Genomic DNA, 12,216 nt, shown 5'->3' with positions numbered 1-12,216 from the left:
GGCTACTGGGGTGGTGGGAGACACCCCGGAGTCCCAGGAGGCATGCAGCCAGGAGCTCTTCTCAAGCCAGGAGGAAGCTAGCCCGTCGCAGCAGCTGGAACTTGTTGGTGAACAAGCAGCAGAGGAGCGGGTTCCCGGTAAGCAGCTTTTATTTTCAGGATGGAAATGTTTTGGGAGAGGCGTTATGGCTGCATGCATGCATGCCTAGATATGGAATAGCCCATTGATGTGGTCTATCATGTCTCGGTAATCGGCCTCTGTAATCTCTTCAAAAGTTTCAGCCAGAGCGTGGGCAATGCACTTGCGCAAGTTTATAGGGAGAGCCACTGTGGACCTTGTCCCAGTCAGGCTAACACGTCCACGCCACTGTGCCGCGAGGGGTGGGGGGATCATTGCTGCACACAGGCAAGCTGCACAGGGGCCAGGGCGGAATCCGCATTGCTGGAGAAGACCCTCCCGCTCTTCCCAGGTAACCCGCAGCAGCGAGATTTGTGGCAGGATAAAATCCTGTGGAAAAGGTAGGGATAGTGTTCCGTGCAGGTCCCCCCCGGCAGCTCTCTGATTTCCCCAATGCACAGAAACCCCTCAAGCAGTTGCCCTTCCCAGGTGAGCCATGGCAGCGAGATGGCTTCATTAATCACTCATTCCCCATTACTCACCATGTCTTCGCTGCTGTGGCCTCTCTGTGCTATGTTTGCTATGTGTAAAGGATGCTACAAATGAGACTAAAAACTCCTTAACTGTGATTATAAACAATGCAGCCTCTGTAATAAATGTTTCTATTTCTGTTTTATTTCTAAGTGTCCTTGAATAGTACCAGTAATCCACCATCCCTATCACAGACTGCTGAAAAGCTACAGAACCTGAGGAGGAAACCAAGAAAAAGCAAAGAGGATTTGGTGAAAGCAGTTATGAATCAATCTGCCAGAGAGAGTAAGAGGCTGCAGGACTGGAGAGAAAAAAATTCAGCAGTGGAGGGAAACAGAGAGCAGGAGAAAGGAATTGGCTACGAAGAAAAGCACAAAGTAGCTGATAAGCCTCCTGGCGCGCCAAACGGAGTGTATGCAGTCACTCAGCCATGCAGGCAGAGCACTACCGTGCTGCCCACCCCCCATCCCAAAGCTCTCTCTCTTGTGCCCCAATGTCAGCTCAAAACCCCCTTCTCCAGCATCGAGGTTCTTACCACCACCAGCTGCCCCCAACACCTGTACGTTCACCTATCAGCCCTGAGAACTACGAATTAATAATAAGAATTTTGGATATACGTTGGGGGCGCATCAGTTGGAAGCGACGGAGGAAGAGAAGGACCTTGGGGTACTGGTTGATAGCAGGATGACTATGAGTCGCCAATGTGATACGGCTGTTAAAAAAGCAAATGCGATTTTGGGATGCATCAGGCGGGGTATTTCCTGCAAGGATAAGGAGGTGTTAGTACCGTTGTATACGGCGTTGGTGAGACCCCATCTGGAATACTGTGTGCAGTTCTGGTGTCCCATGTTCAAGAAGGATGAATTCAAACTGGAACAGGTTCAGAGACGGGCTACGAGGATGATCCGAGGAATGGAAAAACTGCCTTATGAAAGGAGACTCAAAGAGCTTGGCTTGTTTAGCCTGGCCAAAAGAAGGCTGAGGGGGGATATGCTCGCACTATATAAATATATCAAGGGGGTTAACGTTAGGGAGGGAGAGGAATTATTTAAGCTTAGTACTAATGTAGCCACGAGGACGAATGGGTATAAACTGGATATTAGGAAGTTTAGACTTGAAATTAGACGAAGGTTTCTGACCATTAGGGGAGTGAGGTTCTGGAATAGCCTTCCGAGGGAAGTAGTAGGGGCAAAAGACTTTCCTGGCTTTAAGACAAAGCTTGATAAGTATATGGAGGGGATGTTATGATAGGATCGTTAATTTGGGCAATTGATCTTGAATTACCACCAGACAGGTCTGCTCAGTGGTCTGCGGGGAGATGTTGCATGCGATGGGTACTGAGTTGCTGCGGAGAACTCCTTCTTGGGTGCTGGCTGGTGACTCTTGCCCACATGCTCAGGGTTTAGCTGATCACCATATTTGGGGTCGGGAAGGAATTTTCCTCCAGGGCGGATTGGCAGGTGCCCTGGAGGTTTTTCGCCTTCCCCTGCAGCGTGGGGCACGGGTCGCTTGCTGGTGGTGTCTCTGCAGCTTGAGGTCTTCAAACCATTTTTGAGGATTTCAATAACTCGGTCCTGGGATAGGAGTTGTATAAAATTGGATGGGTGGGGTTCTGTGGCCTGCCTTGTGCAGGAGGTCAGACTAGATGATCAGATTGGTCCCTTCTGACCTATGAGTCTATGAGACCCTTACCCACTGCACTCAAACCCCATCACCATGCAGCATTTTCATCCTGAAGCGCAGCACTCCAGGCAGGACATATTCAAACCTCTGACTGTACAGTTCAGCACCCTACCCCCCTGTCCTTTTACTTACTGTCTTTTCAATAAATGATTTCTTGGCTTTTAAAACAGTTTTTATTATTGCAGAAAGTGAAAGATACTGTACCCCAAGGAAAAAACAGGCACTGCAAATCATTGTAACCACTGCACTTCACTCCCGTGCAAGGCACCAAACATTACTGTTGGCTTTCAGCTCAAATTGTTCCCTTAAGGCATCCCTAATCCTTGTAGCCCTGTGCTGGGCCTCTCTAGTAGCCCTGCTCTCTGGCTGTGCAAATTCAGCATCCAGGCGTTGAACCTCGGAGGTCCATTCCTCACTGAATGTTTCACCCTTCCCTTCACAAATATTATGGAGGGTACAGCATGCGGATATAACCGCAGGGATGCTGCTTTCCCCCAAGTCTAGCTTCCCATAAAGACATCTCCAGCGACCCTTTAAACGGCTGAAAGCACACTCCATAGTCATTCTGCACCGGCTCAGCCTGTAGTTGAACCGGTCCTTGCTCCTGTCAAGCTTCCCTGTATATGGTTTCATGAGCCAAGGCATTAACGGGTAAGCGGGGTCTCCAAGGATCACAATGGGCATTTCGACATCCCCTACTGTGATCTTCCGCTCTGGGAAAAAAGTCCCGGCCTGCAGCTTCCTGAACAGGCCACTGTTCCGAAAGATGCGTGCATCATGCACCTTTCCGGGCCAGCCTGTGTAAATGTCAATGAAACGCCCACAGTGATCCACAAGCGCCTGGAGAACCATAGAGAAATACGCCTTCCGATTAATGTACTTGGATGCCAGGTGGGGTGGTGCCAGAATAGGAATATGCGTCCCATCTATCGCCCCTCCACAGTTAGGGAAACCCATTTGTGCAAAGCCATCCGCAATGTCCTGCACGTTCCCCAGAGTCACGGTTCTTCTTAGCAGGATGCAATTAATGGCCCTGCAAACTTGCATCAACATGATTCCAACGGTCGACTTTTCTACTCCAAACTGGTTCGCGACCGATTGGTAGCTGTCTGGATTGCCAGCTTCCAGACTGCAATAGCCAACCGCTTCTCCACTGACAGGGCAGCTCTCAATCTCGTGTCCTTGCACTGCAGGGTGGGGGCGAGCTCAGCACACAGTCCCATGAAAGTGGCTTTTCTCATCCGAAAGTTCTGCAGCCACTGCTCGTCATCCCAGACTTGCAGGACGATGTGATCCCACCACTCAGTGCTTGTTTCCCGAGCCCAAAAACGGCATTTCCACAGTGCTGAGCATGTCCGTTACTGCCACAAGCAATTTATTGTCACACGCATCAGACGAATCGATATCATCGTCGGACTCCTCGCTGTCACTTTGGAGCTGAAGGAATAGCTCAACTGCCAAACGTGATGTGCTGGTGACATTCATCAGCAAAGTCCTCAGCAGCTCAGGCTCCATTTCCCACAGAAATCGCGCTGCAGACTCACAATAGCACCAAACTGCTGGGATGTGAAGCGATGCACCATGGGGCATTGGGACAGGAAGCGGAATGACCTGCACCCTTCCGTCCCTTCCCACAACCCCCGGCGCCAAAATGGGACGAGGTGCTCTGTGGGATAGCTGCCCACAATGCACCACTCCCAACAGCACAGCAAATGCTGCAAATGTGGCCACACTGCAGCGCTGGTAGCTGTCAGTGTGGCCACAGTGCAGTGCTGTCCCTACACAGCTGTACGAAGACAGCTGTAACTCCCAGCACTGCACATCTCCAAGTGTAGCCATACCCTCAGAGGGTTTCCTCAGTACAAAGATAACGTAACATCTGGAGGTGAAAATTCCACTTATGTAGGTTAAAAAGGACAACAATTTTAAAGGCAATGAAAGCTTCAAGGCTAACAAGCCCAGTAAGCAGATATATCACAGCCCATAGTAAATCTAACCCCATCTCTTGAGCTGCAGCACCATGATTTCTAATGCTTCCAGTAATGTGCTGGTAAGAAATAGGTGCACACTTGAAATTCTTTGGGCCCACCTTTCTGCTTAGAGTGAAGCCTCTTTAAATCAGCATGATGAAAGGAAACAGCCATCCCCTGCATTTTGTTTCACTTGTGCACTTACCTGGGGAAGAAAATGCTCTCCACCACATAAAAATCCTGCATCAGGACATCTCTCTCTGGCTTGGAGCTCAGGTTCCCCACCGTGTAACCAATGCCCAGCTGGATGGCCCCCTTCAGAGTGGTCGAAGTGGTCTAGCCGAAGGAAGAGAGCAGTCAGTGCACCTTCATTGTAAGTTACAGCAACAGCCCCCACATAGAGGTAACCCTGCTGCTCTATGATCATGCTGATGTGGGAGGTGTCAGATATTAGCTGCTTTGTAAGAGACCAACACTCTAGACTGCCTCAGCTTTCTATAGAACGATCATTGTAGAATGCTCGTAGCATGTAAGGTCAGCACAATACACTGCAGGGAAATCTAATCACATTGGTTGGCCAATTGCACACCTGTATTTCCCATTTGTTTCTTGATTCTAGTCTATTCTATTCTCAACCTCCCACTTGTATGTGTGGCCACCACCCTCCAGAAATCAAGCAAGAGATGAAACCTTTTTGTAGGTAGTTTCGCCGGAAGCATCAACTCCTCGATGACCTATCTTCTTTCCTTGGCCAACTCCAGGCTGTCCTGGTAATGATGGGACCTGGGAAAAAGAAGTTTTCAGGTCAAAGTGGTGAAGAAAAGCTATGCTAGCAGAAGGAAGAGAAGAGGCACAGTAAGGACTGAGGTGCTGAGGCTACAAGGAATGCAATGGTCTGCATTTATTCCTGTGTAAAGATCTGCAGAGTGCATACAGATGTATTTGGCCCCAGCGAGCTTTAAACACTAAATCATACACCCCTCAGAATGAGAGGAGAGTTGATAGCCAGCAGGTCTGTTTCTCACACACAGGACTGTGGATCTTGACATACTGGGAGGAGGGATGGTCTTGGGTTAAGACATTGGATTGGGACTCAGTTCTAGGTTTGTTTTCCAGCTCCATCAGACTCCTTGTGTAAAAGCCAGAAAGGACCATCCTGATCCTCTGACCTCCTGTATAATGAAGGCCAGCAAACTCCCGCAAAACAATTGATGTCAGTGCCTCGGTCCCCCATTTGTAAAACTGGTGACACTTCCTGTCACGGAGTGTGGGGGAGTCAGGGCCCTGCAACCCCCACTTCCTGCGATTCACCGCGACTCTCAGCAGCCAGTAACACAGAAGGTTTGTTAGACAACAGGAACAGTCCCAAGCAGGGCTTGTAGGTACAACCAGGACCCCTCAGCCAGGTCCCTCTGGGGGGCAAGGAGCTTAGACCTCTGTCATGGTATAACCCCCACTCTGAACCTTAGCGTCCAAAAGATGGGGTACCAGCATGAATCCCTCTAAGCTTAATTACCAGCTTAGATCTTGTAGTGCTGCCACCAACCAGGACTTGCAGTGCCTGGTACACTCTGGTCCCCCCAAAACCTTCCCAGGGGACCCCAGGACCCAGACCCCCTGGATCTTACACAAGGAAGGTAAACCCCTTTCCCCAACCGTTGCCTCTCCCAGGCTTTCCCTCCCTGGGTTACCCTGGAAGATCACTGTGATTCAAACTCCTTGAATCTTAAAACAAAGGGAAATGTACCTTCCCCCCTCCTCTTTTCTCTCCCTGTCTCCCACCAATTCCCTGGTGAGTATAGACTCAATTCCCTTGAGCCTCAACAAGGGGAAAAAATCAATCAGGTCTTAAAAAAGAAAAAAGTTTTTAATAAAAGAAAGAAAAAAAGGAAAAGTTGTCTCTGTAATTAAGATGGTACAGGTTACAGGGTCTTTCAACTTATAGACACTAGAGAGAAGCCTTCCCTCCAGCACAAATACAAATTAAAATCCTTCCAGCAAACTACACATTTGCAAATAAAGAAAACAATCAAAAAGACTAAACCGCCTTTGTACTTGTACTTACTATTTGAACAGAAAATTAGAGAGCCTGTAGGTACGTCTGCTTACTGTCAGAACCCAGAGAGAACAACAGACAAACACCACAAAACAAAGACTTCCCTCCCCCGAGATTTGAAAGTATCTTGTTTTCTGATTGGTCCTCTGGTCAGGTGGTCCAGGTTCACTGCTTGTAACCCTTTACAGGTAAAAGAGACATTAACCCTTAACTATCTGTTTACCACAACCTCACACTTGGGGTTCCCTGCCTCTTCCCAGCCAGCCCAAAACTGAAACTAAAAAACCTCTCCAACCGGCTCTCTTCCTTTGTCCAGCTTCCTGGGCAAAGGTGTTGACTCCCCCCACCCCCTTCCTGGCTCAGGTACCATCCCTCACTTAAAGTCATCCCCTGCTCTCCCCTCCCCCATGCAGACAGCCCCAGTAAAACCAGATAACATTCCCAGGTCAGTCCGCCCCGCTCCCTACTGCATCACACTTCCCCACCTCACAGGGTAACGGGAGAATAACTGCATTCACGTTTGTGGGGTGCTCAGGCACCATGGGGATGTGAATCAAATACACCTCTACCTCGATATAACGCTGTCCTTGGGAGCAAAAAAAATCTTACCGTGTTATAGGTGAAACTGCGTTATATCGAACTTGCTTTGATCTGCTGGAGTGCGCAGCCTCCCCCCCCCCCCCCCCCGGAGCGCTGCTTTACTGCATTATATTCAAATTTGTGTTATATCGGGTCACATTATATCGGCGTGGAGGTGTACTAGCCAGACTGATCAGTCTTTAAACATCCCACTCAGATAAGTACCAGGCCACTTGGGCTTCAGAGCTCAACGCCAACCCCTTATACTCCATCTGGAAGCCAGCAAGCAGAGTGGATAATGAATCACCAGCGTTGTGCTCATGGGGAGATACTTCACTGAAGCAAGCTGCTGTTTACAATTGATTCACCAAGCCAGGTGAATTGGTGTAATTGTTGCAGTTTCTGCCAACGTGTGTAAAGTGCGGTCTGAGTGCCAACACTAAAACGATGGCTGTCCCCTCCGCTCTTCTGTCCCGTCTCTTTCTACCCAGGCTTTTCTCCATCTGCTCCTTCAAGAATCAGCAGCAGAGCTGTACACATCAAGCCAACTGCACACTGTAAAATTCAAGGCAGTGTTGCTTTGCAGTCCCATCCACCTATAAACAGCGCTGCCTTGAAGTGCTGCTTTAATGACTTTGCAGCTGCCCACTACACACCATGACTGAGAAGCATCACAGGCAGCCACCAACATTCAGTGGACTCACCCCGTACATTTAGGGGGAGAAATCGTGCTAGAGCATTCTGCTTCTGTGAAACCATTAACCACCAACAGCCAGGTCTTTAGACATGACTCATCTAGGCACAATATGCAATGACCCCAGGCAGTCTCTCATGCAGGAACACCACATCAGGGGTATTGGTCTATGCTGCAGCACTTGACGATTTATCAACACCGATGTTTACAATAAAGGAAGAGTGATTCTATTCAGACTGCAGCAAATATTGCAATATTTCCTTCCAATTACCCAAGCTACTAGAGAGCCTTCTGGACAGGCAACTGGATGCCTTTACTTCTTTCTATAAAGATCTATTTGTCTTGGACATGCCTACAGCAGATTCCAGCCATTCTGACTACCATTACTCCACACGTCGTTAATCTTCCACCCAATGACCTCAAAACTCACTACAAATATGAATTAAACTATTGCAATCCCACTCCATGCTGTGGGTAATTAACCCTATTTTACATACTGACCAAAGTCACACAGCAAGTAAGAGTTGAGGACAGAGGGCAGGGGCTCGACCCCCAGGCCCTTGTTCTAACCATAACAGAGCATTTTCTCTCCCAGAGAGGGCTGGATATTTGTGCAACGAAAGAAGGAGTTAGCCTGTCCAGAAGTTAAATTTCCCACTAGGTGTTGATTTGGGGCTATCGTACTCCCAGAGCCATCGCTTTACATAAAATTATAATTATTGTTAGACATTTAAATGAGGGTCCATCGTGGTATCTCAGTGCCCACACCCAATGATCCCCACACCAATCCGTATTACTCAAATCTGACACAGCTGGACCAAACACAAACTGGCTAAACACTGCCCCAGGGGCCAGCACATGGGATCCTCCCTGCTGCCAACTGTGGTGTTTAACTCCAGAAATCAAGAGCGACTTAGCAAACTATAATCTATCGTAGCTAATGAGTGAGAGAGAGGTGATGCCTGAGATCCATCCCCTATGTAATTAATAATCAGCTCTTCTATTGTGCTTAGTAACATCTAGTTTTTATATAGTGCTCTTCATCAGATCTCAAAGCATTTTACAAAAGAGGTCAACATCATCATCCCCATTTTACAGATGGGAAACTGAAGCACAGGGAGGGGAAGGGATTTGCCCAAGGTCTTCCAGCAGGCTAGTGGTGGCATCAGGAATCGAGAACCCAGGTCTGCTGAGTCTGTCCAGTGCTCTACCCCCCTGACCACACTGACACACATTCAGGACTTTTCAAATGCACCTAGAAATCAATCAATGGCGCACTGGGAGAGATACACACACAAATAGCCCCTCTCACCCAAGACATTTACAGCAGCTTTTATCATATTTGTTTTATTCTACAACCACTAAATCTGCACAATATTACAAAACAGTTAGCAAAGGGAGAAAAATTAAAGCATAAACAAGAGTGAGATGGATTTTAAGGTGAGATTTCAAAGAGCTGATACAGCGCACACACTCAGTAGCAGCTCTCAGAGCTGCGGAGCAGCCTCTTGTACCAAGAGCAGTGGGATTGTCGAAAGGTACAGAGACAACTGGTAGGTAAGTAGTGCCACTGAATGGCGGGGGGGGGGGGGCGGGGGGGGGAGAAGAAGGGGAGGACGGCAAAAGAGATGCTCTCTTTGCATAGCTTATATGTATCACAAGCTGTTAAAGCCATGAACATACTTTACAAAGTTTTTGCTCTTATCAGAGCTTCATTCTCAGGGAAACACTAGCCAGAGCCAAGAGCTTATCCAGATTCTACAACCAGTGCCAAAAACTGAACTGTGTGAGCACAGCAGCAGAGAGAGGGTGGGACTGGGAGCTACAATGGGTAGCATTGACTAGAAATCTGGTAACTGAAGTAGCAAACTGATTAAATATTTCAAGGTCTGATTTTCAGATGAGCACCTGCAGCTCCCATTGACTATCTGGAGGATGAGGTCTGAAAATCAGGCTCTCAATACATGTACACACAAGTTTAGTGTCAGCTCCGAATTTTATCAGCAGCTTTCCCCATTTTCGATTTCGACTTGCGTGCTGTTTAGTGAAGCACAATTTACTGGGTTTTCTACTCTAATAAAGATAGAAAATGTGCTTTGCTTGGAGAGGTAACTTGCTTTTCTACCTGAGCGTTAAATACTTAGATGGGGGCCAGTTTCAACAGATACATTTCATAGATTATTAGAGTTGGAAGGGACCTCAAGAGATCCAGGCAGAATCAATCCCCAAATGGCCCCCTCAAGGTTTGAACTCACAACCCTGGGTTTAGCAGGCCAATGCTCAAACCACTGAGCTATCCTCCCCCCCAGGAGCTCGAGTTGCTCAGGACTGGTGAAGCTTTGAACAGACGGCCAGGGATTTAGTTTTGGCCTGCATTGGTAGCAAAGTGCTTACATGGCTTTCATCACTGTAGTAACAAAATCCTTAAGACTATCTTCTCAAAACCCCTGAGAGGTAGGGACATTTCATTTCCACTGCACATAGGGATAGGATGAGGTCCTATGTGCAGAGGGATAGCTCGGTGGTTTGAGTGCTGGCCTGCTAAACCCAGGGTTGTGAGTTCAATCTGTGAGGAATTTAGGGAGGTGGGGTAAAAGTCTGTCTGGGGAGTAGTCCTATTTTGAGCAGAGGGTTGGACTAGATGACCTCCTGAGGTCCCTTCCAACTCTGATATTCTATGAAATAGATTAAGTGACTTGTCCAAGGTCATACAGAAAGGTTGTGGCAGAGGCAGGAATCGAATTTTGATCTCGAGTCCCAACTCAGAGCCCAGTGGAGAGCAATGGAGTACTGGTGAGATGGCCCACCTCAGATCTCTCTCTCTCACACACACACACACACACACACACACACAGGCTGAAAGCCTGTGCTATCAAAGTCATATTGTAAAAAAGCCAAAAAATGTCCAAGAAGTTAAAAATTGGACACTAACAGTCTGTGAATCCCAGTGATTGAACCTGCTGAACTGTGGCGGTTGGGCACAGAAATCCATCTGTGCACTTTCCCCACATACAACCAATGAAATTGTTGCATGAAAATTATCTGTAGAGTAAGGGTGGTGATGGGTTGAGATTCTGCTGTTATTACAAAGGTCTAGGATCCTTGACTTGGCACAGATGCATGTGGCTAAAAGTGGCTTACTGTAGCTAAAAGCCCATGCTCTCACACAAGTGTAATTTGTAGAGCCAAAATAGCTGAGAACTTGAACTGATCAGTAACAAATCCCAGTGATGATTCAATCTGCTGATACTCTAAATCAGGGGCCCCCAATGCGGTGCCTGCGGGCGCCATGGCGCCCGCGTCCTGGCCGGTGGTGGAGCATCCACCGAAATGCCCCCGAATTTCTGCAGCATTTCGGTGGCAAAGCCTCTCGATGATGCCGCTTGCTGCCGACAAGTGACGTCATCAAGAGGTGTCGCTGCCGAAATGCCGCAGAAATTCAGTGGCATTTTGGTAGGTGCTCCACCACTGCCACGGTCCTTCGTCTGGCGCCCGCCAGACGAAAAGGTTGGGGACCACTGCTCTAAATAAGAAGAATTCTCAGCCATGCTTGTAACAATTTCCAGTGCTCCATACTGACTCAAAAAAACCGAGGAGTCCTTGTGAACCCACTTCATCAGATGCATGAAGTGAAAAATACAGGTGCAGGTATAAATACATGAAAGGACATTCTAGCCTTCAGAGTGAGAATCCCTGAATATTACATAGATTAATTGGTGGGTCTCAGTCCAGTTCCAAATAGTCGTATCAACATCACAAAATCCATCACCATAATTTGCCCTATCCACTGCCAGTCAGCAGACAGAAGGGCTGAATGGATCATGAAAAATACCCTCTCCAGATGTGATCACTATAGGTCAAAAACACTCCGTCCCCCAATGCCTTGCCCTGCTTCCAGTCATGCTGTAGGAAGCTAGAGGACCTCATTCTCCCAGGCTGCCAACCTGGCACCTGCATCACCACCAAGATTTACTTAAAAAACCATGAATCTTCCACCTTGCACACTCCTCCATTTCAACTGTGTGCCATAAAAGCTCTATCTCTGTTCTCTCCCCCTCTCTGCAGAAGGTTTTAAACAGCGGTATGCAACTCACCTCAGTGAGGGCCATCTTCTTCAGTGCCAGACCTGAGGAGAGAAGAACAGGAGGTCAGTAGGAGGATGGTCACAGGCTCTTTGCAGGTGCATTTATCCCAACAGCTGATGAGTCAAGCAAATGGCCAGAAAAAAAAAAGGCAGTAATTTTTTGCCCAGCTTTCATCTCTGCAAGTGCAGGGGTTCCAAGTTAAACAACAAGCCTGGACAACTTGGCTTTTAGAAGGTCATAGGGTGCTTATGTCTTCTTTCTTGGCTGTTGGTGGTGTTTTTACTCTAAAAATGTTACAGAGTTGACATAATTTTCCCCTACTTCTTGCTGCTCCTGCAGTAATGGGACTGTGCTACACTCAAGAATTATTTAATTAAAGCCCAAAGAGGAGTGCTCTCTTCTAGTCACTCAACAAGAGGAAAGACTGGTATGAATTGAGCCCCAGATTTATTTAAAGAACCCCAAGCCCATTAATGCATTAGCTTTCACAGCACCCTGGCG

The 12,216-nt window shown here is 47.8% G+C and overlaps 1 protein-coding gene across 4 annotated transcripts in view; it reads right to left on the bottom strand.

Moving 5' to 3' along the window:
- PIP5K1C (phosphatidylinositol-4-phosphate 5-kinase type 1 gamma) overlaps positions 1-12,216 on the bottom strand; it is an 86,609-nt gene that overhangs the window by 29,724 nt on the left and 44,669 nt on the right. For all 4 annotated transcript variants that reach the window (XM_050933723.1, XM_050933722.1, XM_050933725.1 and 1 more), the window contains 3 exons: positions 11,725-11,756; positions 4,992-5,084; positions 4,507-4,637 (listed from right to left, as the gene is read on the bottom strand). In XM_050933723.1, the coding sequence (XP_050789680.1) occupies positions 4,507-4,637; positions 4,992-5,084; positions 11,725-11,756 (256 nt within the window). The remainder of the gene's footprint in view (positions 1-4,506; positions 4,638-4,991; positions 5,085-11,724; positions 11,757-12,216) is intronic.

The sequence above is a fragment of the Gopherus flavomarginatus genome, chromosome 24, assembly GCF_025201925.1.
Source record: "Gopherus flavomarginatus isolate rGopFla2 chromosome 24, rGopFla2.mat.asm, whole genome shotgun sequence".
Lineage (NCBI taxonomy): Eukaryota > Metazoa > Chordata > Testudines > Testudinidae > Gopherus > Gopherus flavomarginatus.
The sequence above is the reverse complement of the archived record's forward strand: the minus strand, read 5'-3'. Positions and strand labels throughout refer to the sequence as shown.